Source organism: Rhineura floridana, chromosome 5 (genome assembly GCF_030035675.1).
Source record: "Rhineura floridana isolate rRhiFlo1 chromosome 5, rRhiFlo1.hap2, whole genome shotgun sequence".
NCBI classification, from domain to species: Eukaryota; Metazoa; Chordata; class Lepidosauria; order Squamata; family Rhineuridae; genus Rhineura; species Rhineura floridana.
In genome coordinates this window covers 75,653,745-75,679,706 of record NC_084484.1, presented here as the reverse complement: position 1 = coordinate 75,679,706, position 25,962 = coordinate 75,653,745, and the positions used below count along the sequence as shown (strand labels likewise).

The 25,962-nt window shown below is 40.9% G+C and overlaps 1 protein-coding gene across 1 annotated transcript in view; it reads right to left on the bottom strand.

The window, feature by feature from the left end:
- The window catches only part of GRPR (gastrin releasing peptide receptor), a 60,982-nt gene extending 35,318 nt beyond the window's left edge, over positions 1-25,664 (bottom strand). Inside the window, exon 1 of the mRNA XM_061629697.1 lies at positions 25,370-25,664. Within this exon, the coding sequence (XP_061485681.1) occupies positions 25,370-25,664 (295 nt within the window). The remainder of the gene's footprint in view (positions 1-25,369) is intronic.
- Between the last annotated feature and the right edge of the window lie 298 nt (positions 25,665-25,962).

Below are 25,962 nucleotides of genomic sequence, written 5' to 3'. Positions count from 1 at the left end.
GGGAAGGAAACGTGATGCAATTATAGCTATGGTTCCTCTTTCAACAAACCTTTTAAGTAGAGACCTTATCTTAGTCTGCATCTGTGCTGGAATTGCTTATTCAGATGTTTTTAAAGATGTTTTTAACATGTTTTGTTTTGATATGTTTTTAAAGATACTTTGTTTTAATATGTTTCAAAGTCTTTTGTTTTAAGATGTTTTAAAGTGCTTTTAGTGTTTTTGTTTGCCACCCTGGGCACCTTCTGGGAGGAAGGACGAGATATACATTTAATTAATTAATTGATTGATTGATTGATTTCATGACAGTTATATCCTGCCCTTCCTCCCAAAAGGGAGCTCAGAGTGACAAACATAAAATAATCCAATAAATTAGGCTACTCAATGTGGTGTTCTTGGACTACAACTCCCATCATCCCTGATCATTGACTACACTGTCTGGGGCTGTTGGGAGCTGTAGTTTAGCAACATCTGGAAAATACCACATTGGCTTTCCCTACAATAAATCATAAAACATTTAAATCAACAGCCAAAACCTCATTAAAATTGCAGTAGTTAATACCTTCAATACAGAGTCTCACACCAAACTATTCCCCAAAGGCCTTGACAAATAAATATGTTTTAATGTTGTTCCTGAACAAAGCCAAGGTGCGGGACTGCCTGATCTTGCCTGGGAGTTCCATAAACAAAGCAAGGCACCACCTCCAAGAACACCCTGTCGCATGTTACTATATTCCTTGTCACTCCCACCATGAGTAGAGTCTCTCTCCACCATCACAGAGTCTGGGTTGGAAGGTATTGCGGAAGGCACTCCTTCAAGTACTTGGCCCCAGATCACACAGGACTTTGTACAGTAGTACTATCTTCTTGAATTGAGTCCAGTAACTCACAGGCATTCAGTGCAGTGTTTTGAGGATCAAAGTGATGAGGTCTTCTCTTGCTGTTCTATGCAACAGCAAGGCAGTGGCATTCTGTACCAGCTGTAACTTCTGGGCCGTCTTCAAGGGTAGTCCCATGTGGAGCACATTGCAGTAATGCAGGTGTGAGGAATCTTTGGTCCTCCAGACTTTGGTGAACGACAACTCTCATCATCGTTGGCCACTGGCCATGCTTGCTAAGACTGATAGAAGTTGTAGTTCAGCAACATCTGGAAGGCCAAAGGCTCCCCACCTCTGAAGTAATGCATACAGCTGATAGAAGATCCTTTGCATGGGGGGGGGTTACTCATGTGCAGGAGGATATCTTTGGATCGGTAAGAGACTTCACAGAAAGAATCATGATGCAATCATATGTCAAACCTAGGACTTATAATTCATGTCTAACCCTTGAGAAAAACTAAAGGAATGTTTCCAGATTTTTCTTCAAATTCAACATTATAAGGTCAGGAAATGTTAGGGTTTTTTTAAAGTATATTTTCTTCAGCATCAAGGAAATCACTGGACTTTTATTGTGGTAATTCTTCAGGTTTATAGATCACAATTTTCCTTTGCAGTAAGAATATACAGTCTCGTATTATATTCCACTACCAAACCCAGTTCAAAGAAATGAAATTTAACATTGACCCAAATTACTCTCTGAGGCAACCACTAAATTTAATGCAAAATTGATATTACAGTAAATCTAGGTAATCAAACATTAAAACTCTAAACATTAACTCCAAGCAATAAACCCAAGCTGCCTTTTGAATCTATTGATTAAAAATATTGTTAAACACACTAAGGGACAAATTAATCATTTTAATTAAACAATATCTATTTGACAGACACCTGCAAGACTGATACAGAAACAGTTCATTCAGTATTTTGTTAGCATTAAAGTGAGTTGTGTACACAAAACCATAACTGTAGCCATATGCACAATGTCGAATATTTAGATAAATATGACTTTCTTCTAGCTCATGCAGTACAAAACAGATAACCATTTACTATTTATAGTTTTAGAAAAATGCTATTCATGAGGACATTGTTTCTCATTTATAAAATAATAATTATATTGCCCTACTATAACACCCAGTGAAAATAATATAGCGCTTAATCTACCATACAGTCAACACACACACACACACACACACACTGTACTAGATCTCATTATCAACCACACATTTGTGAAATTCTGAACAAGCCCTGCATTTTTTCTTGAAAGATCAATATGTGTCATTTGCAGCAGACATGCAATCTTCCACTTAGCTTGAATATTCCTCCCCAAAATGACCATCAGTCATTGTGGTTAGAAAAAGAGAAGAATGTGGCAATATATCCCACCATTCATTTTATTCTTTTCCTAGAAAAATCCTAGAATAGTGATCTGGCTTCAGTTATTCCTGCCCTGCTAATATCCAAGTTAGATTACTGCAGTGTATTGTATGAGGAGCTGCCTATGAAGACTGTTTAGAAACGTCTCTTGGTCCACACTACAGCTGCTAGGCAGTTGACTAGTACAAACAGAAGTGAACATAACTCTCCAGTACATAAAGAGATTCTGGCATGATTCCAAGTGCTAGGCTTGTCTATACAGACTAAACCGGCAGTAGACAATAAACTAGTCTACTGTAAACATGATTACAGTAGACTAAAAATGTAGCAGCAGACCATCTGTACCTGATGCTGGGCAGAAGAATCCAACTTGCTGGAGGCCAGTGGGAGTGAATCTAGTGGAGGCAGAGCTGCCAGATGGGGCTGTCACATCCAGCTGCTGCTTGGAGGCCTCTTAGAGGCAGAGCATGGCAGAAGGAAAGAAAAGACATGTTTCCTTCTGCCACCTCTTTTTCTGGCGTACCAGCTGCCGCGATGGAGGCCCACAAGAGGGAGCTGAACAGGAACTGAATATCACCCAAGTCCTCCCTTCAGCCCTTCCTCCGACATGCCCCCTTTGCAGGCCTTCTGCTGGCTTCCACCGGCTCTCCTTATGCCAGGCTGGGCTTCTCTGGTAGACCTCTGGTGGTGAAGGAATCATGCCGACGTAACTCAGCTAAGCTGGGATCCAGCTGGCCTAGCTGGAGGTCAGCCATATCCACCTCCCCTCATCCCGGTGTAAATACAAGTTTGATTGCCCCCTAAATCTCCTGAGGGCAGCACCAGTTCTATGGACCTAGGCAGGGGACTCCAAATATGAGGTACCACTTCTTGCAAAGTCCCAACCTAAACTGGGAAGTTACACATTTCCTAATTGTTGGTACAGACAGCCTCTCAATCACAATATTGCTTTTAATTGATGCTTTGTTGCCTGTTTGTTTTATGCTGGATTTCTTTCTGTTTTGTGTTTTATTGTGTTTTTATATGGATTGTGTATTTTTCAGAGCTTGGAAAAGTTATTTTTTTGAACTACAACTCCCATCAGCCCAATCCAGTGGCCATGCTGGCTGGGGCTGATGGGAGTTGTAGATTAAAAAAGTAACTTTTCCAAGCTCTGGTATTTTTATTGCTTTTATTATATTTGTAAGCTGCCCTGAGCTCTGTTTTTAACTGTGAAAGGGCAGGATATAAATCCTCTTAATAAATAAATATTCCATAGCATTGGAAACTAGAGTCAAGGCATTTAAGGCTGAAAATGTAAGGGTTTTTTAAAAAGATTCCTCACATCCTCCCCCAGTTTTTGGTGGTAATCAAAAAAACTCCAACTGGACAATGCAATCATTAATGTGCTTGATTTGCATGATTAGCAAATAATATGCAAATTATCCTACCTGGATTTGTGGAACTGGAATATTTATGGAACTGGAACACATTCTTAGCCTTTTTTGTGTTTTTTCTCCTCTTTCCCACCCAATGTCTGCCTCTCCTTCCTGCTAGACACCCTGCCCCTGACTGTGCCAGATCACTCTGGGCCACCCAACTTGACCCACAGAGATTTGGAACTGTCTCAGCCTGTCTTGAGTGATTCCTGGATCCCCCCAAATTGGCCTGGTTCAGTTCAGAACTGGGGCCTTGGACCTCCAGGCCTCAGGCCTCAGGCCTCAGTACTGAGCTAGACTGAACAATGGTCAGATTTGATATAAAGCAGTTTGTTTTCCTGTCTTATGCAAGCATCAGGTACTCTTTCTTCTAGTCTTGTATGGCAACAAAGAGGTATAAATAAGAGTGTATTGTCAGGGTCTTTCAGGGAACAGGAGGAGATGTTCTACTGCATGAACTTATAAGGGAACCATTCCTCAGATGAGTTTGCCCATGCCTCACCACTGCCAGCATGATTCAGTACAATAAACTGAAGGTCATATTGAATTCATTGCTGCACTTTTCGGACATCATTTTCTGCAGATAATGTTTCCTTCAGTTATACTTTGTAAGGGTTCTAAGAAGGGAACTATAAGCAATATGTTCAAGTTTCCTTTCCGCATTCTGGAGACTGGCTGTTTGTGCAAAGTGCTTCCATGTGTGCTCCATAGTCTGGGGTCAAGACGATATAACCCCCTGTTAGGCACCCTACCATCTGAGTTATTTCTCCCTGTTGAGAGTTTATTAGTGGGTTGGTGTACTGTGTCTGGGTGCAGAGTTACTCCTAGGGGGCAGTCATTTTCTTGTATTTTTTCCCTCTTCATTTAATCAAATGGCAGATATTTTCTTTATGCCAGAAGTTAAGTTTCTGCTGTGAGAACAGGGTCTGAAGGTGTGTAAGATTTGGCATAAGTCCAATGCTACCCTGCAACACCCGTGCCCCACCCACATCTCTGCCCTGTTTTGGGCCTTATACCAGCACAGCAGATATGCTTATGTAGGGCTGCACCGCGTCCTCACAGTTGACATCAACATGACCCAAGTTCTTCTACCCTCATTTAATTTTACCAGGACAGCAGGGCTTCCATCTTGTTGTATAGCTCCTCAGCTAATGTATCTCAGGTATAGGACTGGGCTTGTAATGAATGAAATACAAATATTTAGGCATAGTAGACATAGTAGAACATGGGAACCACCGAAGCTTCATCACTTTTGTTAGAGTAAAAATATCAAACCCATGAAAACTTCATTGGTGAAACTTTAAGTCATGATTCATAGATTTTTATATTAATTCTGTTGTGTCGGCTTTATCAAAAACCAATAACAGAAAAGTGATTTGCAGCATAATCCGATGTATGTCTACTCAGAAGTAAATCCTAATGAGGTCTGTGTAGGGATGGGTGAGGATTTAAATGAAATCGGAATTGGCAGTGGATTCCCTGATAATTTGCAGGTCCTCTATCTTTGTGGACCAATCCTGAAACCTGTGAATTTCCGCTGCTTTTCCCAATACTGGATTTTTACTACATCAAATATAAGTTAAACTGATCAGCCTGCTTTGGTTGCTAACTTGAAACTGACTAAGAGAAGGAAGGGATAGTGTGTCTGAAACTGATCAGCCTGTCTTGCTTGCCAACACTTAACAAATCAATAAAAGCAACAGATAGTGGGAAAATAAGGAGCATGGATCATAACTGCCTGCCAGTTCTGCAAAACCTGTTCTGAATAGACACCACCAAACAGTGGGACTTACTCCCGGGTAGGGATGGAATGATCTGTCCATTTCAGTTTCTCATTTTTCTAATCTTAAATCCAGTTCTCCACATTTCTGCAGCAATTTGCAATTTTTTTAAAAAAATCATGAAAATTCTTCAGTACTTCAGTGCAAATTTCTCCTTATACATTTCTGTATGATGTTTTGACTAATATACACATTTTTGCAAGCAATTTATCCTAATATAATGCATTTTTGTATATTATTTTTACCAATATATTCATTTTGTGCACACTTTCCCAATATATGCATTTCTGTAAACAATGCTTGGTTGGATAACTACATCACAAAATACGCAAATTTCAAAGGATGGCTGTTTTCAGTTCTCTTGTTTCAGAAAGTGCAAATTTGATAAATCCAGCTTTAAATTTGAACTGAATCATAATTTCCTCCCAATCCCTACTGGTTGGTAAGTGCGCATGGAATTGCAGCCTTAGTAGTTGAATCAGCTTCCAGATAACACTCTGGCAAAAATATAGCTTCATCAGCAGAATAACATTTAAGATTGGCTGCCAAATATAGCCTAGATGCAAAGGGACTATGCATTAAAAGTATTTAAAAGTCTGCTCACATCCATCGTTACCTTCCTGCTATCATAACTACCAATTCTATTCATGCAGAGACAGTGATTATTTCTTAATGAAAGTTGACTGTTCAACAGCAAGCTTGATGTGTAACATAGCATGCCCTATTTCTGTTCTTAATTATAATTTACAGAAGCATCAGTATGATCCTCAAGGGGATTAAAAGATCCGGGGGTAAATGGAAGCCAAGCATTGTAATTAGTTTCCTGTGTTTAAAAGAAAAAAAAGGGATTAAGGATTCAATTAAATATACAAACCATTGGGCCAAAAGCAAAAAAATAAAATCTATAACTGCCAACCAGACTGTTACTGATATCCTACAAATGAAAAAAGGAAAACAATTGCTTTAGGAGATACATTAGATGATCCAAGAGGGAAGTCTTCACAGAAATCTCCATTTGATGCTTACGCTCATTTAGGCTACCAACCTGCATGCATTTACCTGAGAGAAAGCCACATTGAAGTCACTGGAACTTACTTCTGACTAGACATGTATACGGTTGCACTTTCACTGGCTCACGCTGAAAGGTGAATACTTTAAAACTCTACCTGTAAATAAACACTCGGTTTGAGAATAAATGGAGTTCTATATTTATGGTCAGAATTAGCCTTACCTTGAAGCAACATTTATTATTTATTTAATTTATTTTAAAGCATTCAAAAACTGCTTACTATTTCAAAAATCTGTAAGTGGTGTACAGTCTTGCCCCACCCCCACCCCCCAACCACAAATCTGCTTTATATTTGCTTTGGCAGCAGAAACCCTGGCTTTTCCATCACTGTCATGTTCACTAGGGCCTCAAGTGATTAGGGAAAGGCTGTAGCGCAGGGGTAAAACATCTGCTTTACATACAAAAGGTCCCAGATTCAGTCTCCAAGTAGGACTGGGAGTGTCACCTCTCTGAAATCCTGGAGAGGTAGCTGCCAGCTGGTGGGGACAATACTTGTGGTCTGACTCAGTGAAAGGCAGCTCCCTAGGTTCCTATTCAAAAAGAGCTCCAGAGCAAGAGAAGAGCATCATTTTGACTTTTTTTTTTTTGCTTCAGGTGTGAAAATGTCTAGGCCTACACTATTTAGGATTAGTGCGATCCATATTTCGAAATGCTTTCTTCCTACCTTTAATAATCAACAATGTAGCAGTCCAGATCAGCAGAAATCTATCAAACTAATGAATAGAATGATAACGTTATTCTGGCATTACTCATGTGTCGCACAACTGTGTGTTGAAGCAGCAGAGGGGCTCTGCTCGTGGCCCCGCCTCCAGCATCATGTCACCAGGCTAGCCCTGCCCCTGGCATCTGTGCATGGAGCACAGATGTCTGCAAAAGACTCCCAACATGCAAGCGACTGCTCATCCTTCAACATGCAGGTGTCAGGGGACAGGGCTAGCCTGGTGACGTGGCGTGGGAGATGGACCAGCAGCATGGCCCCACTCTGGCTTCAATGTGTGAGTCCCCTACATCTGAGTAATGCAAGAGTGGGGAAGCGTTTTCATCCCAATGGCCACCTTCTGAGGGCCACATGCCAATGATGGAAAGGGCGAGCGCCAAAGTAGGTGGAGCAATGAATGTAAATTTTGCCTTTGTACAGTGGGCTAATTTGTACACACACCCCTCTGTGTCCTCCATGTAGACAAGCGAGAATCATTATCAGAATTCAAGGACACATTCTAGCCAAGCAAAAACACATGAGGTTAGGGTTGCCAGGTCTCTGGGTTTTGCCAGGAGACTCCAGATTTTTGGGGTCCTCTCCAGGTCTCTGGGTGTATCACCCCAATCTCTGGAGTCTCAGCTTTCATTTTAAAAATATATATAAGTTCCTAGGTGGTGTGGTTCAAGAGATATACACCAAAATGTCACCGTCACCCCCCAAAAAACTTCTGTTAAATGATCTCGTAACTGGCTGCTCTAACCCCACCTTTTCAGGTTTGTGGCCAATAAGTGAAGTCAGGATTGTGACTGACAGGGGATTTGTTGACCTCCAGGCAATAGCTAGAACCCATTGCAAGTCCAGAAAACTGTTGCCTTTTCCTGCTCATCTGAAAATCCCATAAATTGAGTAAGTTTATAGCTTATAGCAGTAGCAAAAGTCCCTTTCCTTTTGCTTCATGAAAAATCCTCTCCTCTCATTCTGAGTAAGGGCATCAGCATCAGCAGCAGTGCAAAGAGACAGGAGTCGGGACAGTAATCCCCTCTTCTTCCTGGTAGCACCTCCCTCAGCCTCCTTTGGCATCTGCCATATGTGGTATAGGCAGATGCCTGCCCTCACCGTGCTTAAAAGATGCTCTGGAGCTTCAGCAAAGTCTTCCTTTCTCGTTTGGAGGAAGGGGGAAGTGTCATCCGCAGCGGCAATGGGAAGCAGACAGCATACAGGAAGTGAAGGCTTTGTTTTTAAAAAAATAATTAATAATTCATTCCTTTACTCTTCACAGCCCCCTCTGCATTGCTTTGTGGCTCCCCTGGGGGTCATGACCCCCAGGTTGGGAACCACTGGCCTAGGGAGAGAACTGAGGGCCAGATAGAGAGTCCTGGGAGGCCGCATTCCCCACCCCCACTGCCACCACCTGACGTTCCCCACCCACCGAGTAACCTATAAATATGGTTTATGTCAAGGCAGGATGGGAAAGATAATCTCTTTTAGGTTCCCCAGTGACCTCAGATTTGGAAGGAAGAGGCTAGTCTTCCTCTTCTGTTCTTCCAACAATGACTTGAAAGAGAACCTGGTGAGCCTCCTCCTAGCCTGTCTCAACCCTCTCTTTAAAGAGAGTACAGCAAATGGTGGGGGCACATAGAGGCCTCTAAGCCTCTCACACAGGACCCCTCAGCTTCCTGAGCCATGCATGGCCCTCCAGTTGCTATAGCAACATTACAAGGTTGTGTTGAAGCTGAATGAGAAAAGGATATTTAACTGTTACCTGTTAATAGGGCTGTGCACCAGATTTGGCCAAGGCTTGAGCCATATCAGGCCCATTCAGATGTTTTGGGGCTTCAGCCGAGTCGAGGTCTAAAAGCCATGGATGACGACGGGTTGGATTCAATGACCCAGAGTGACCCAGGACTGTCGGGGCAGGAAGAAGAGGCAGCCGCGGCTCTCCTTCCTTCCTGATGAGCAGAGGCCTCGATTCTCCAGGGGATGTTTTATAAGGCAAAAGAGTATTGCAGAGGATTGCTCCCTCCTCCCCAGAGCCAGGGGAACAATCCTGGCGGATGCTTTGCAAAGGGCATTCCTTTGCAAAACAGCATCGCCCAGGACTGCTTCCTCTTGTGTGATGCTGTTTTGCAAAACAGCATCATGAAGGATAAATTGACCTTTCTCTCAGTCAAGGGGGGAAGGAGATGCAATGTCTCCCTCCCCCACCTCATATGTGTAATTAGGTTTTTTTTTTCTTTAACTAGATATGAGCCCTGCCCCCAAATTTATTCAGGAGTGGCTCCGAGCCAGAGTGGGTGGTTCCCAGGTTGACCCAGGACAGATCGGCCTGATGCCCTGACTCCGGATTGGAGCTACAGGACAGATTGGATGTGTGTGTCTGTGCACAGCCTTACCAGTTACATAATTCTTAAGCATACAATGCACATTCAAACAAGAAAGAGTTTCCAAGCTAAGGAACTTGTTTACAGCTGTCAGCTTTCTGGCTCTTCACTTGTGCCTTTTAACAGCTATGTGATAGGCAGAAATTCAACCGCTCTTATTTTCCCAGTGGGGAGATGCAGTGAAAAAAGAAGCTGTATGTGTTGAACATGGAGGGTGATTAAAATTGTGTTATGGTTTGCATGTGTTGATAAAGAATACAGACATTGGAAAGAAATTTAAGCTTCTTTATTTACAGACTTCTTTACTAATATACTTCAAACTCTTCCATGAAATCTGATTTTGTGCGTGCGTGCGTGCGTGTGTGTGTGTGTGTGTGTGTGTGTGAGAGAGAGAGAGAGAGAGAGAGAGAAAGAGAGAGAGAGAGAGATGAAAACTGTGAAAGGGATGTTTGCAGTTGTCAATGAATCTGTGAGCACAGAAGTAGCCCCCAGCTGAGTTTAACTGATCTAATTTTGAATTGCCAGAGACAAAATATATATCATTCCTAAAAGATATTTTTCCTGTCTTAAATAAGTGTTGGAGAGAGCAATCTATGGTAGCCATTCTTGTCAGACAATAAAGGTCTTCTGAGTATGTGTATAATTGACAGGTTCAGAAACTGACCAGCTGTGCATGTAACGGGGCCACCGCTCACAATATGGCTGTCAGAATCAAAATGCCTCCATGGGACAGCTGCCCTGTGCCACTTCAAGGCATGATGGTGCTAGCAGTAGTAGTGAAAATAAACTGTGTGGTAGGGGCCAAGTGGCATAGTGAGCAGCTTGCTGCTTAACGCACTCACCACTCAAGAGTGACCAGGTGGCCAGCAGTAACCGGGAAGGCAGTTCACTAGGCAAAACTGCCACTGGCCATGGTATGACAATCGAGTGTGAGGAGGAAAATTCCCATACATATCTTTAATGCTGGGTATGGAATACAGTGGTGAAGGCAGGGGATGTCTTAGTCAGGACTATGCAATCGTAGACACATGCAGGAGAAATTATCAGGTCAGGAACTGCTTTAAATGAATGGTGCTGATGTGACCCAAGAGGACAGTGGAATCAATCAGGCAAACTTGGTTCCCAACGTCCCTATCCTGACAGAAGACCCTTCTGTGTTGAAGGGGATTTCTAATTGCATTAGCTAAACATGATTAGAAACCTCTGCATGAATGGGAGCCCTGCATTATGAGGGTTCTTGGTTGTGCTGAGGCTTCTAACCATAGTCATCTGAACATGGCTATAAGTTCTCTTTAGACCTGGAAAGCCAGGGCAATCCACATGGGATGGGTGAGACTAGCATGCATGCCCCCAAACCTACATTTCCCCCAGCCATGTGGCTTGAATGCCTGAATGGAACATGTCTTGGGTCTTGGTACAAGTGTGTTAGGAGGGAGAAATGCTAAGCTCCTTTCTTTCTTTAATCTCCATTTTACGTTCTTCCTGTTGTTGTTTTTAAAATATAAACTGAAATGGAATTTTCTTGAAGAACTATCAAAAATATATCTCAAACGCTTGTCTTGCTAGATTAGCCCAAAGATCCATTTAGGTCACTTCACATGTAGTGGTGAAATATACACCCAGAAGGAGTATGGAAAATGTTTGAGGAAGAAGCCGATATCCTTCCCTCTGGAGTACCTTCCCTCTCAAAAGAAAAATTCAAAGGCTGCACAGGCTGTGCTAGTCTCATCATAGTCCCATGGACCACTAGGGACCAACAAGGGCTGAAGAACTCTACCCCAGTGCTTTCAGTAAAGGTAAACATTCAACAAATGCATGTTGTACACAGTCCTTCTGGGACTGTAGCACTTCATTAAGGCAGGTGATGGATGGCATTGTGATGGGTTTTTCTATCGGATTCCTGTGAGAAAGGGCACCTGGCCAACATCTTAGGACTTGACAAAAGAGTGCTAATTTGATATGTTGCCATGGGAACTAAATAGTTAGCCAATGACCATGCTGAGGAATATTCTGGGCAGATCTCAGCCTCCCCCTGCATCAGATTTCATTCTGCAGATTAATCGGAAATGAGATAGAACGTACTTAGGAATGAACACACATAAAAGTGACATGGACCAGGAAGATCTGTCCATCTGTCCATCCCATGATTGCACTTGCCATTTATTTATGATCGACATTATTTTTTACCACTCTTCAGTCATATCCCAGGGCAGTTATTATTTTTAAAGTCTTTAAAACAGACCCAATCATGTTTGGGAAAGGGGCTGTTAGGAACACAGGAAGCTGCCTTTTATGGAGTCAAACCACTGGCCCATCTAGCTCAGCACCTGGAGATGCCAGTGATTGAACCTGGGACCTTCTGCATGCAAGGCAGATCCTCTACCCCTGAGCTATGACCCTTCCCAACTCTCAAAGCTCAATGGTGAGAATTACAACAAAAAGAAAGAAAGGGGTTTGTTAAAACTTACGAGTAAAAAAGACATGTTTGTTAGTATTGCTTCAAAGGGTTACAGAGCAATCCTAATCGTGCCTATCCAGAAGTAAGTCCTATTAAGTGAAATGGGGCTTACTTCCAGGTACGTGTGGTTTGGATTGCAGCCAAAGATGTTTAAGCCCACATATACAATGGGCGATATTCTGTTAGATCTTTCCTGGCAGGATGCTCTCTCAGTGCATTGTTTATTGGCGTATTGGTGTTAATTGTGTTTGAATTGACCTAATATCTCTCTAAAAGTTTCCATTCATGACTGTATGTGGAATGAAATTTCTGAGTGGCTTTAGAATATATTTGCTCTGGACAATTCTTTTGATTACAATCACTGTTCAATCCTATGTTTAAATATCTATCAATTTTCTACAGTTTGCGTTTTTCTAATCTCCTGTATTTATTTGATACCTAATATCTCAAAGTTAAACAAACTTTAAAAATAACCTTCATGATGAAACTGATAGAATATGACATCAATATTAAAGGAAGTATGGAAATTGTGGATTTTTGAACTGCTAGCACAACAATAATAATTTTCTAAAAACTGGCTGAAATGCTGAAACAACAACAGCAGAGAGAGAAGGAATGGCTACAAAGCCACAAAAAGCAACAAAAAGGGTATCATTAGGAGAGGGGGACATTGGGGGTCAGAAGTACTACTTTTCCCCACAAACCTAGATTTGGGGAGACCCTGGGCTTTCATTGTTTATAATCTGCTATCAATGTGATATGCATTATTGTTTATACACTATCACAGGCTGGAGAACCTACTCCCTGCATGGAGTAACACTGCAATTGTGGCAAATTTCTAAAGAGCACGTGAGTCTTTTTGCAGTTTGATTTTAGTTTTATAAGGATGTACATAAGTATGCAAATAACAGGAGCTTTGCCTCTGCACGCTTTGCACGCCAACCACACCCTGCAGCAAGGACTTAATTATTGCATGCCCAGCTATTCTATGCTAATATTACTGGGACAGGCTTGCCAAAGTAAAAGGCAAAGGCAAAAAAAAAAAAATACCCAGGAAAGCCATCTAGTCCTTTATTTTCTGTACTATTGTGTGTTTCTGTCTGCCTCCACTTTCTGGTCTTGACCACTTCCTCAGAATGTCTCAGTGTCCAACGTTCTTGCTATTTTCAATTTCTGCACCATCTTTCTTATCCTCCCATCTGCCTGGTTATTTTATGCTCTTCGAGTTCCAGTAATCCCAGAACTTTATATCATTCTGAAATACAGCATATTGCTTTTCCAAAGGAAAAACACGGTGCAAGCTTGATTCATTCAACAAGGGTGCAACAAGTCTTTGGTGTAGCTCAGTCCAGAAATCATTTTGTATGGCCAAGGGGTTCACAACATTTGGCTGAGTTTAGAGCCCACAAAGGGAGCCTTCAGACCATCACTCTTTTGTAGGAGGGATTCAAATGCATACTGGAACTTTAGGTTTGTGTAATTAAAGCCGATAAAAGCACTCTGGTGCCCTAACACAAACCTTTTTTAAAGGACTTTTTGAAGTTAGGAAAGTGACTGAAATGCACTGAAAAGTGTGAGAGGAACAAATCAATAATGGGAAGATGTGGTAACACCCCACAAGTCAATCAGGATGAATGCTCATTGTCATATAATCACCCCACCAACAAATCAGAATGAATGTTCAATAAAGATTGGATATAGACTGCGCACCATACATTTAAAGCACATTATTTCCCCCCAAGTATCTTGGGAACTGTAGGTTGTCAAGGGTGCTGAGAATTGTAGCTCTGTGAGTGATGAAAGGATGTCTCAGCTTTGGTTTCTAATTTTTCCAATCTTAAATTCAGCTCTCCACATTTCAGCAGCAATCTGCAATTTTTTAAAAAAAATCCTCATGAAAATTCTTCAGCATTTTAGGGTGCATTTCTCCTAATAAATACATTTTTGTATGCAGTTTTAACTAATATACACATTTGCAAGCAATTTCTCCTGATATAATGCATTTTTGTATGTTATTTTCAGTAATATATTGATTTTTATGCACACTTTCCCCTAATATAATTAGTTTGTAAACATTCTTTGGTTGGAGAGCTGCATTTCAAAATAAAGATTTCCCAATCTACAGAGGTTTATACCCCATTCGTACCTGCTGTTGGGTGAGGGAGCTATAGAGGGGGAAAGAAGGCAGCGCATGCATTTGTAGTAATGCCACTCACAGTGCCAGCCCCACTACTAATGCTGCATCCCAGTGCAAGATGCAGCCTGGCACCATTTTGAAAGACACACCCTTTGCCTCCTTGTGTTGCCAACAGTTTTTACAAAAATCTATTACACCTATTGGTGGAAGGCATTCCCCTGTTGTGATTAAATTATACATTACAATATTTCTTAATTGGAGCTGTCTGTCCTCAAAGATCACCTCCAGTGATGTATTTCCACTGGTAAGTTTGCCCAAGCATTTGTGAACCCTTGATCATTCACTGTTTGTTATTTATTCTTGGTCTACAGCACAATGTGTACATTTCTTATGTCTTTTTATTAAGTGTTGTTGTTTTCAGTTGTTGTACACAGCTTAGACACATTTTGTGAAAAGCAGTATAGAAATCTTATGCCGCCCAACAAGATCGGCCACACAGGGCCTTCTCTCAATCCCGCCAACAAAAACAGCCAGATTGACGGGTACAAGAGAGAGGGCGTTCTCAGTGGCGGCCCCCACTCTTTGGAACTCCCTCCCACAAGATCTCCGGCACGCCTCTTCCCTAAATGTGTTTCGGAAAGCCTTAAAGACCTGGCTCTTTCAGCAGGCCTTCGGGGTATCCGGGGAGGGTTAATTGTTATAACTAAAATGCCTCCTGCCCAGTTTTAATATTGTTGCTGCAGATGTGTTGTTTTTTATGTTGTATTACTGTATTTTATCAATTGTATTTTAACAATTTTGTAAGTCGCCTAGAGTGGCCATTGGCCAGATAGGCGACAAAGAAATTAAATTTATTATTATTATTATTATTATTTTAATTAATAAATAAGCCTGCAATCCTAACGACATTTATCTGAGTCAGCTCCGCTGGATTCAACAGTACTTCTGAGAAAAAGTAGGCAGTATCCCACCTGGCACGTTCCATCACTGCAAGGATTTCCACTTGCACAATGTAGCTTTCCCCCAACACTGTTCTGGGGTTTTCCCCAATCCTCTGGAGCAGATTTGGGGAGGGCATGAGGGCACACAGGACAAGGAGGGGGGGAATTCCATTGAACAAGCAGAAATCCTTGTCCTAATGCATGAACTAATACCACCCATAGTCATGATTATGCTGAAAATGATTAAACATTTAAATTAAATTGAAATTGATATTAACTTTATGGTACTATGGGTGACTTGCTAACACAATTTGTGGACCCTTGGCTGTAGCAATAACAATTATTCAGCCAGTTTATTATCTCAGTAATCCTAGCAGTGAAAATTGGCCGTAAATTAATACCTGGGATTATGTCCTTTCAAAAAAAATGTGGCTAATACTGATTGTTTATCACTGAAACTCTTGCGCTCAGTTCAAAACGACACATTACATGATATAGTTTTTAAGTAGCTCTAACAGAAGCTTAACAATAAACTAACCACAGAAAAACCACAGCTGTCTTCATGGGTTTTTTTTACAAAAATTATTATTAATAATAGCATTTATTCAATTTGTTAGTTGTTTGTTACACAAAAGGTCTCCAAGTGACTTACAGCATATTTAAAACATAAGCATAAGTAAAAAAATACATTGTAATATACTGTAAATGCAAACATATTCTCACACACCACAAAAAAACATTCTGTTTCACCTCAGAAAACACATTCTCACATACCCCACAGGGAACACATGCACTTCATAACACACACACAACACCCCTTCACAGCAGCAGCAGAAAACTTTGGCAGCACCCTAAGAGCAGACATCATCATCACAGTCCATGAAAAGCCTGAGAAATTTTATTTATTTATTTATTTATTTATAGAATTTATTAGTCGCCCATCGGGCTGGCTGTCCAGCCACTCTGGGCGACGTACAACATAGGCATATAATACCTAGACATTGAAAATCTAAAAACAATGAAGATAAAATCTAGCCCACCCCAAAAGCCTGCCTGAAGAGCCAGGTCTTCAAGGCCCGGCGGAAACTCATCATAGAAGGGGCATGGCGGAGATCATTTGGGAGGGAGTTCCACAGGGTGGGGGCCACAATTGAAAAAGCCCTCTCTCTCGTCCTCACCAGTTTGGCTGTTTTGACTGATGGGATGGAGAGAAGGTCTTTTGAGGCTGATCTTGTTGGGCGGCATAGCTGATGATGCTGGAGGCGCTCCTTTAGATAGACTGGGCTGAAACTGTATAGGGTTTTAAAGGTCAAAACCAACACCTTGAATTGGGCCCGGTAAGGAACTGGTAACCAGTGCAGCTCTTTTGTCACTGGAGTGATATGATCTCACCAGCAGCTGCCTTTAATCAGGCGCGCCGCCGCAGTCTGTACCAGTTGCAGCTTCCGGACCATTTTCAAGGGTAGCCCCACGTAGAGCGCATTACAGTAGTCTAGGCGAGAGGAGACCAGGGCATGTACGATTGATGGGAGCAGATGATTGGGAAGGTAGGGGCGTAGCCTTCGTATCAGATGGAGTTAACAGAGCTCTGCCCGGCTCACAGCCGAAACTTGAGCTTCCATGGACAGTTGGGAGTCAAGAATGACCCCAAGGCTACAGACCTGGTCTTTTAGGGGCAATTGTACCCCATTGAGCACCAGGTCCAAATCCCCTAACCTTCCCTTGTCTCCCACAAACAGTACCTCGGTTTTGTCAGGGTTCAGCTTCAGCTTATTCCTTCCCATCCAGCCACTTACCGATTCCAGGCACTTGGATAGGGTTTCTAAAGCCAACCTCGGTGAAGATGTAAATGAGAGATAGAGCTGCGTGTCATCCGCATATTGGTGACACTGCAGCCCAAATCTCCTGATGATAGTCCCCAGCGGCTTTATATAGATGTTAAATAGCATCGGGGAGAGGATGGAGCCCTGTGGCACCCCACAAGTGAGAGGCCAAGGGTCTGAAACCTCATCCCCCAATGCTACTCTTTGGTGCCTATCAGAGAGGAAGGAATGGAACCACTGCAATACAGTGCCCCCTATGCCTAACCCCTCCAGGCGATCCAGAAGGATACCGTGGTTAACGGTATCAAAAGCTGCTGAGAGGTCCAGGAGGACGAGGAAGGTGCACTCACCCCTATCCAAAGTTTTTATTTGGTACTGCAAAGATGTCAGCAAAGGTGCCAGGTGGACCTCATTAATTCCAACACTGTCCAACACAACTTTGTTGAGAGTTAGAGGTTTTTTCCCCTACAGCAGATTTTGCACATAGTAACTGTGTGACTTTTCCTTTGGAACGGTCTTCCTGATCCTGTTAGATCAGCGTTACCCAACCTTTCTCGACCAAACGCCCCTTTGCAAAATCTTTTTGTGCCCAATGCCCCCCTCAGATTAAGTATATGCCAGTGCTTCCTATTCTTGCCTTAAAATATGAGTAATGCATAAAAGGTATTTTCAATTATTATTGCTGATCGTTTTTATCATGCCTTTTTATTACACTTAGATTACACATTGAATTCTTAGTATGATTTATTAATATACATACATAGTTATAGCAAAGTAAATAAAATGAGATTTATTATAAAATACTAGTGTGATCCTTGAGCTTGATGAGTTTTGGCTAACTTCACAATATCTGGAGTATATAAATCCATAAAATACATGCAAGAAATAAATTGCAGATATAGGAGTTGTTTCTTATTTCACAAATCCTAAAAACATAAGCAAAAACTAATTAAGTCCACACAGTATGAACCAACAGAATACACTGTGTTACTTAACAACAAACTCATTCAGTTTACCGGCATTGTTTCGTTCATTTAAACATCACAGAAACATCAGGTAGCGAGTGTGTCCCATTCCTGAAGAAAACCAGCGAATAACTGACTGTCTGCGTCACCCGTTTGCATACGGCACTCATCTGTTGGAAGAATGCACCCTCCACCAATACACCCAGCTTATCAAACACCAGTGGCATCACTAGGGTTGGTGTCACCCGGTGGGGTAGCTCATGGTGTCACCCGCATGACCTCCTCCCGTACCAGACCTAGGGTGCCTAGGGGAGGGGCGGCTCTGGGTTAGGGTTGCCATATTCCAGTTCCACAAATCTGGCAGGCTAATTTGCATATTATGCAAATTTATTTGCATATTATTTGCATATTAGGCAAATATTTGCATGTTAATATTTGGATTGTCCAGTTGTTTTGTTTTTGTGCCTAGCAATTAGCACCAAAAACTGGGGAAAGATGTGAGAAATCTTTTTTTTAAAAAAACGTAACGTTTTCAGCCTTAAACGCCTAGACTCTAGTTTCCAACACTATGGAATGTTGATTGATTGATTAAGAGGATTTATATCCTACCCTTCTGCTGTTAAAAACAGAGCTCAGGACAGCTTACAAATATAATAAAAACAATAAAAATGCACAATCAATATAAAAACATAATAAAAACACAAAATAGCAACAAACATAAAGTAAGTCAGGGCAGCAGTATGGTTAACCATTACATATACGATATATTTCAGAGATGTGGTGGGCGGAGAAAAACAAGAAGCCAAAATGTTAGGAAAAGGAGTCTTTCACGCCACATGCTCAGTTCTAAATACTGTTGCAGCAAGTTTTACAAGTTCGTCCAGTATTCCACTGGTGCAGGCACTCAGACGTTCAAAGTATCTGTATGTTTATTAGGTTTTATAAAAGCAGAGCTTTGCTTAACTCAAAATTTCTTCTCCCTTTGATCAACCACATCTACACAGGTTCCACCTCCATACTCAAAATGAAACTGTGCCTGGAAGTGTGCAACAACCCCACACATACCTTGCTACTTAGATTACCAATTCCAGGATGTCTGTCTGATCAACTACTCTCCTGTCCCCCCCCCACCAGGCATCATGAAAGACCCAAATGTAATACCATACCAACCACAACAAGATTCCTATGAGTAAGGCAGAAAACTAAGCATCTCACAACCAGTCAGGATTCCTAACCAAAAACCAAAAATAGGATAAATGAAGAAATATTTATATAAGCATGACTATCAAATATATTTATTATTTACACAAACTGTAAAGATATTTATAGTGCAATCCTAGGTTTATTTATTCAGAAGCAAGTCCCAGTGTATTCAGTGGAACTTACTCAAACAGGGACAGAACTGCAACCTCAAGTGATAAGCACCTTCATTCACACAACCCAAAATTCCGAATCATGCCACTTTACGCTGTTTTGCAACTGTTTATACTTGTTTTTATGGTTATTGGATTTTAAATGGCTTTATTTCTTCTTGTGAGCTGCTTTGGTTTCCAACTGTACCTCACAGGGTTGTTGGAAAGACTACACACACACACACACACTGCAGATGTATAAATACATACAGTCCATATAATCGTTTATTGTGAAACCAGTTGGTCATTGCAGAAAAATCAGTATTAGTTTTTTAAAAATCAGTATTAGTTTCCTACAGAATAAAAACTGTAATACCTAAGTAAGCCCTGCCTACTTGCTTTAAAATAGGACTGGAGTGGGGGGGGACGACGACGACAGAAAGAGAACACAAACACAATTCTTTTTTACATTCACTCCAAAGTCCCATTGATTTTCAGCACATTCATAACCATGTCTACTCAAAAGTAAATCCTATTGAATTCAATGGGATTTACTCTGGACATATGGGATTAGCAATGCTTTTACCCCCACAAAAGCAAGTATTGGGAAGGTTTTCAAAACACTGCCCAGGATCTGACTCCTACACACAAGAGGGGGAAAAACTGAAATGTATATACTTACCCAATTTATGAGATTTTCAGATAAACAGGAGGGGAAACCACCATTTTCTCGCCTTGCAATGAGGTTTACTAGACACTGCCACAGGCCAACCAAACACTTCACTGATTGGCTGCAATCCTGAACGGGCGGGGTTAAAGCTACAAAGTGCTATACAGTAGTTTAAAAAAAGATTTAACGGGGGGGCTGATGTTTTTATGTATATCTCGAGAACCGAACCACCTAGAAACTTAATTTTTTTTAATTAAAGCTGAGAATCCGGGCCAGCTAAGGGGCTAAACGGGCGCTGGGTGGCATGCAAAGAATCCGGGTAAAACCCAGCTAACCGGGCAATATGGCAACCCTACTCTGGGTGACACCCCCCCTCTCATGGTGTCACCCTGGTGTGGTCCGCACTCCCCGCACCTGGCTAGTGATGCGGCTGTCAAACACTCTCTCGTGATTGGTTCCAACATCCCTCAAGACAGCATCGGAACATTACTTAGTGCCAGGGCGTAGCTAATATCCCCATTCCTTGATATGACACTGGCTGCTATTCAGAATTTCTTTACTAAAGAGCACACTATTTATAGTGTTATTTCCATGAATTGAGACTATTAAATACATTCTAACTGGGGACAAAACAGTTTAAAAATTAATGATTTGTGTATTAAATAAAATTAAAATTAAATGCTTCAACTGTTGCATCAGACTGCCAAATGTCAATGCCCCCCTAATGAACCCAAACGCCCCCCTAAAGTTTGTAGTCATGCCAACGCCCCCCTGAAAGGCTGTAATGCCCCCCAGGGGGGTGCTGCCGCCCACGTTGGGAATCGCTGTGTTAGATGAAATCACTCCATTTCTGAGAGACTGGAGCAACCTTCCCTAATCTGGTGCCCTTTAGATGTTATTGGGCTCCGGTTCCCATCCTTCCTGACTCATGACCATGCTAGTTGGGGCTGACAGAAGTTGGAATCCAACAACAGACATTGTTTCAACAACCATCAAGTGGAGACTGAGCCCTATATAGCAGCAGCCTATTTTTAACCCTACCATTACTGGAAGGTTCCTTTTTCAGTTAAAGAGCCCCAGCCCACTTCATCAGTCTCCTACCCTGATGGAGCAGGGGAGCTTCTGGTCTCACTGGGGCCTCTGCAATGGAGCCATTCAAGTGTGAGGATGGCAGCACTACATTCACCAGGCAAAGGGGCACTGGTTTATCTGGTGGAGGTGTTTCAGGGGCTGGCCTTGTGAGCCCTTCCCCTTCTGCTTTAGAGTCCTCACCTTCATCCCCTGAAGAAAGGGAAACTGACTCCAGGGTCATATGACATGGACAGAGGTGTCTGGAAGGCTGCATTTGGCCCCCAGGCCTGAGGTTCCCAACCAGTGATATACAATGTCAAATTAATATTAAATTGTGCTGACATATTAATACACTGGGAACTGATTGCAAGGGCTATTAATAGGGTAATGTTTTGTGTTTTTCAATCACTATGTTTTAAATGGTTTTAATTATACTTTATAACTTTCTGTATGTTTTACTTATAAGTTTTTTTTTTTTACAATAATTTTTATTCAGATTTTCATAAAACATACAAAACAAAACCATAAAACATTCAAAGACAAAAAACAAAATCAAAAATAGTTAGACAAAAAAAAATAAAAAGTAAAATATTGACTTCCCATTTGTCACAGATCAAATCAGTTATAGGTCTACAATGTATAACAATCCTGTCTCTTAAATCATATTATAAAATCACTTTCCTCCAGTAGTTATCTTACTTAATCATCAAATCTCATAAACATTACTTTATTCTTTCCACAAAAAGTCAAAGAGAGGTTTCAATTCTTTAAGAAATATATCTATCAATTTTTCTCCAGAAAAGCATGTCGATTAATCCATCTCATTAATAATTATAATAATCTTATTGTCATAACCATAGTCAAAATAAACATTTCGATTAATCCATCTCATCAGAATCTGTTAGGTTCAATAATTTCAATAGCCATTATTCTATTATCCCTATTAGTTCCATCTTCCATCTTCCATCTTCAATAGTCTTATTAAGTCCAGTAATTTCAGTGTCCAATCTTCCATTATCAGTATTCCGTAATAATCTTGCTGTCATAACCATAGAAATATTAACTTCCCATTTGTCACAGATCAAATCAGTTATAGGTCTACAATGTATAACAATCCTGTCTCTTAAATCATATTATAAAATCACTTTCCTCCAGTAGTTATCTTACTTAATCATCAAATCTCATAAACATTACTTTATTCTTTCCACAAAAAGTCAAAGAGAGGTTTCAATTCTTTAAGAAATATATCTATCAGTTTTTCTCCAGATAAGCATATCGATTAATCCATCTCATTAATAATTATAATAATCTTATTGTCATAACCATAGTCAAAATAAACATTTCGATTAATCCATCTCATCAGAGTCTATTAGGTTCAATAATTTCAATAGCCATTATTCTATTATCCCTATTAGTTCCATCTTCCATCTTCCATCTTCAATAGTCTTGTTAACTCCAGTAATTTCAGTGTCCAATCTTCCATTATCAGTATTCCGTAATAATCTTGCTGTCATAACCATAGTCATATAGTAAGAGTCTAATGGGAATTTCCTCTATCCCAAATATTTTCTTGCCATCCATTCTGAATAGGTTGCTGGAATACTGCAGTAAAAACATATCTCTGTTCTTTTTTACAAAATGTACTGGCTCATCTCTTGAAAGTTTTTCCCTTGTCACATGGCTGCAGTTAATTCCATAGGTCTTCTCCATATTAGGCTCCATCACATCATTCCAGTCCAGAAGATTATCCATGCCATTGACAACCTTATCTCCAATATCTTCATTAATTTCTTCAGAGATAACATTGAATTCCAAACAGTAGATTTTATTTCTAAAATCCATAAATTCCAAATCTTTTTCCTGTTCCACGTTTGTTCCAGGCTCCAGGGTCTCCTCTCTCACAGGGACCCCTATTTCTTTAAACTCCTGGATCATTTTGCACAATTCAATTTTCAGCTCCTTACAACCCTGTCGCAGGGTTCGTTTCGTTATCTCAATCTCATCCATTATTTTCTGAAACCTAGTTACTTCCACATTCTCAGCCACTTTCTTGATTGCCATTTTAAAAGAAAAATATAAGAGAACCACTTCTTATTTCAGCAACAATTGGGTTAATACTCCAAACTTGATGACATCACAGTATAAACAGAACAGCCAGCCTTATCTCACTATGCTTAGGAAAACAAAATGTAGTTCCCAGGATCGAAACAATTAATGGCGTCGTCAGGAAACAGATTCGTCAAAATAAAATAAACCAAAAAGAGAGTAATCTCAGACAATATAATATTCTTCAGAATAGAAATCAGGAATAGAAATCTCTCTTCTGTGTATATCTTTAGAATGCAAATCCAGGACAGCTTTTTGCAACAAAAACAGAGATAAGCTGTTAATTAGTGCATAGCAGAGAAGAGTTATAGCTCACCGAAAAGATGTCCAAAGCCGATCCATCTGGCAAATCTCCTTTTACTGCAACAGTTTAAGTCAAGTAAAAAAATATAGAAAGAAGGGTGCTTGCCTGTTAGTCCGTTCTCTCTCTAAAGAAAAGATGAACGTGTCGCTTTATCAGATAGAGCTTGTTGAAAATCCGTCCTTCCTTGTTGGCTGGACCTCGTCTCATAAATCAATGAAATCTAGTCCTCCCAACAAAAATAGGCTTTGAGGTTAATCTCTTCGTTTCTCCCTGCCCGGGAGAAGTTTCATCAGTCAAAAAAAAAATGTTTTGACTGATTTATATCTGAATAAGCTTCTTTTGCGGCGGGAGCCCGTCCCAAAAGCAGGCACAGGCTAAGTCACCCTTCCCGGAAGTCGTTTTACTTATAAGTTTTTAACTGTATTTGTTTTAGTTTTTGTAAGCCGCCTTGAGTCCCATTTGTGGGAAAAAGGCGGGATATAACTGAATAAAAAATACATAATAATAACAGAGACAACTCATAAATAAATAGATGTAAGGATACAATTTGTTTTGAAGTGTGGGGTCATATTTTGAAACCCAATTCATGTAGTCACCTCATCCCTGATCTGTAGGAAGATTGAAATTAGCCTAAATATAATTGCCACTTGTTCTTTTTCTGCGACTTGGGTAGAATACCTTCCAGTTTGATTTTCCAAAGAGGTTTGTATTTCTATTCTAAAAAGAATCTTGCTGTGATGTCTGTACAAAAGAGAAGAGCCATTTCAATACTGGCAAGTGTATCCTCTCATAGATTCACTATCACTTTTTGATTTGAAATTGTCTCCTGTATTCTGTTCTGCTGACTGGTGGTCCTTCACCCCTTCGCCACACACCTCCCTCTGGCACCAGTTGACTGACTCTTGTCAGTTGATTTGCATTACTATGTCTGATAAACTTCTATTATGATTACTACTATTAATATGTTTTGTGCTGTTTTAGTTTTGTCAGTTGCCAATTGTCATTTGTCACATTTTCTTTAAAGAATTCCTCTTGGGCAAATCTTTGCAAGTATCAAAGAATTTCCCTGAATGAGATGTGATATTATTTAAGCATGTCCCCAAACGTTGAACATTGATTAAATTTCACACAAATACTGGGCTTCAGACAATCACACAGAACTTTATGAAGCCTATTTTAAAAGCAATCAATCAGAGTTTTCCTGACCATTGCCTGCATACTGCTTGCCTTTGTGCTCACAAGGATGGTAACATTTGTCACTTTGGTAGACAGATGATGATGGTCTAAGGTATGATATATACTCATATTGTCTAGCATATTCTCTGTTCAGACATTCCTATTCACTAGAAGACATTCTTGGATTAAAATCCTCAACTATGAGACCCCTTAGGGTTTTTATAGATGCACTGACAATATATTTCCATGGCAGTTAACAAATACCATGGAAAAGAAAAGGAAAACAACTCCCTGGATTGTCATGAGTTGTGAACCATGGAGAGAGAGAGAGAGAACAACTGTGTTGCTGAAACACTAAGATGTTAAAGTAGCCAGATACAATATGAGCAAAGGACCGGTAGGTGTATTGACCATGATGTAGCAAATGTCACCTTCCTGAGTGAGACTCTCTATGTGGGTATTGATTGATTGATTGATTGTATTTGTATACCGCCCCATAGACGAAGCTCTCTGGGCGGTTTACAGTAACTAAAAACATTAAAAACAAATATACAAATTTAAAACACATCTTTTAAAAACAATTTAAAACACAATTAAAAAAATGTAAAACAATTTTTAAAAAATTGTAATTTATTCCTTTTTAAAAGTAATCTTCCAAGCTCTGCTGATTCCCCTTGATAAAGAATGTCTTCTTTGTCTTCCCTTTGACCAAGTAGTGTAGTGGCAAATTCAGAAGTGCAGGGGCCTTCATGATGGCCACAGCCACACCTCCTCCCATTTTTCTTTTCTTTTCTTTGCTCTCATTGTCCACGCTCTTGAAGCCAGGCAGAATGTGCCGGAAGCTGCTGTTTCTCTCAAGCTTGGGTTGGCTCTTTGTCCTTTTGATGGAGCCTTTTAGCCGGCGGCTCAGGAACCCCGTGACACGGAATAGTGTTGTGGCGGCCGGCTCCATGCTGGGGTTCTTCTCTAGCCCCCCACTGGGCATGCCACGCCTTTGCCCTGTCCTCTCTGGTGGGGACTCCCGAGAGTCGTCCTCTTGGTCCGAGGGATGATTTGGATCCATTACCCACCGCGTGGCTTCTCTGATGCAACCGAGAGAGATCAGCACAGACAGGGTTTCTGATGCAGTGCTATCCAAGCAAGCCAATGTCAAACACAGCTGTACCCATCTAGATCAAACCATGGTCAAGAAACAGTCCAAGGGAACTCTACAAGGTAGCCCACACAGCAAGGATGATTAACTAAAGCCAGGAGCAAGGCTACAAAGAGGTAGTGTAACATTGTTCTTCTATTGGAGATGGCAGAGATAGTGGTTTTCATCTATACCAGAGGTCAGGAACCTCAGGACCAGGGACAAATTA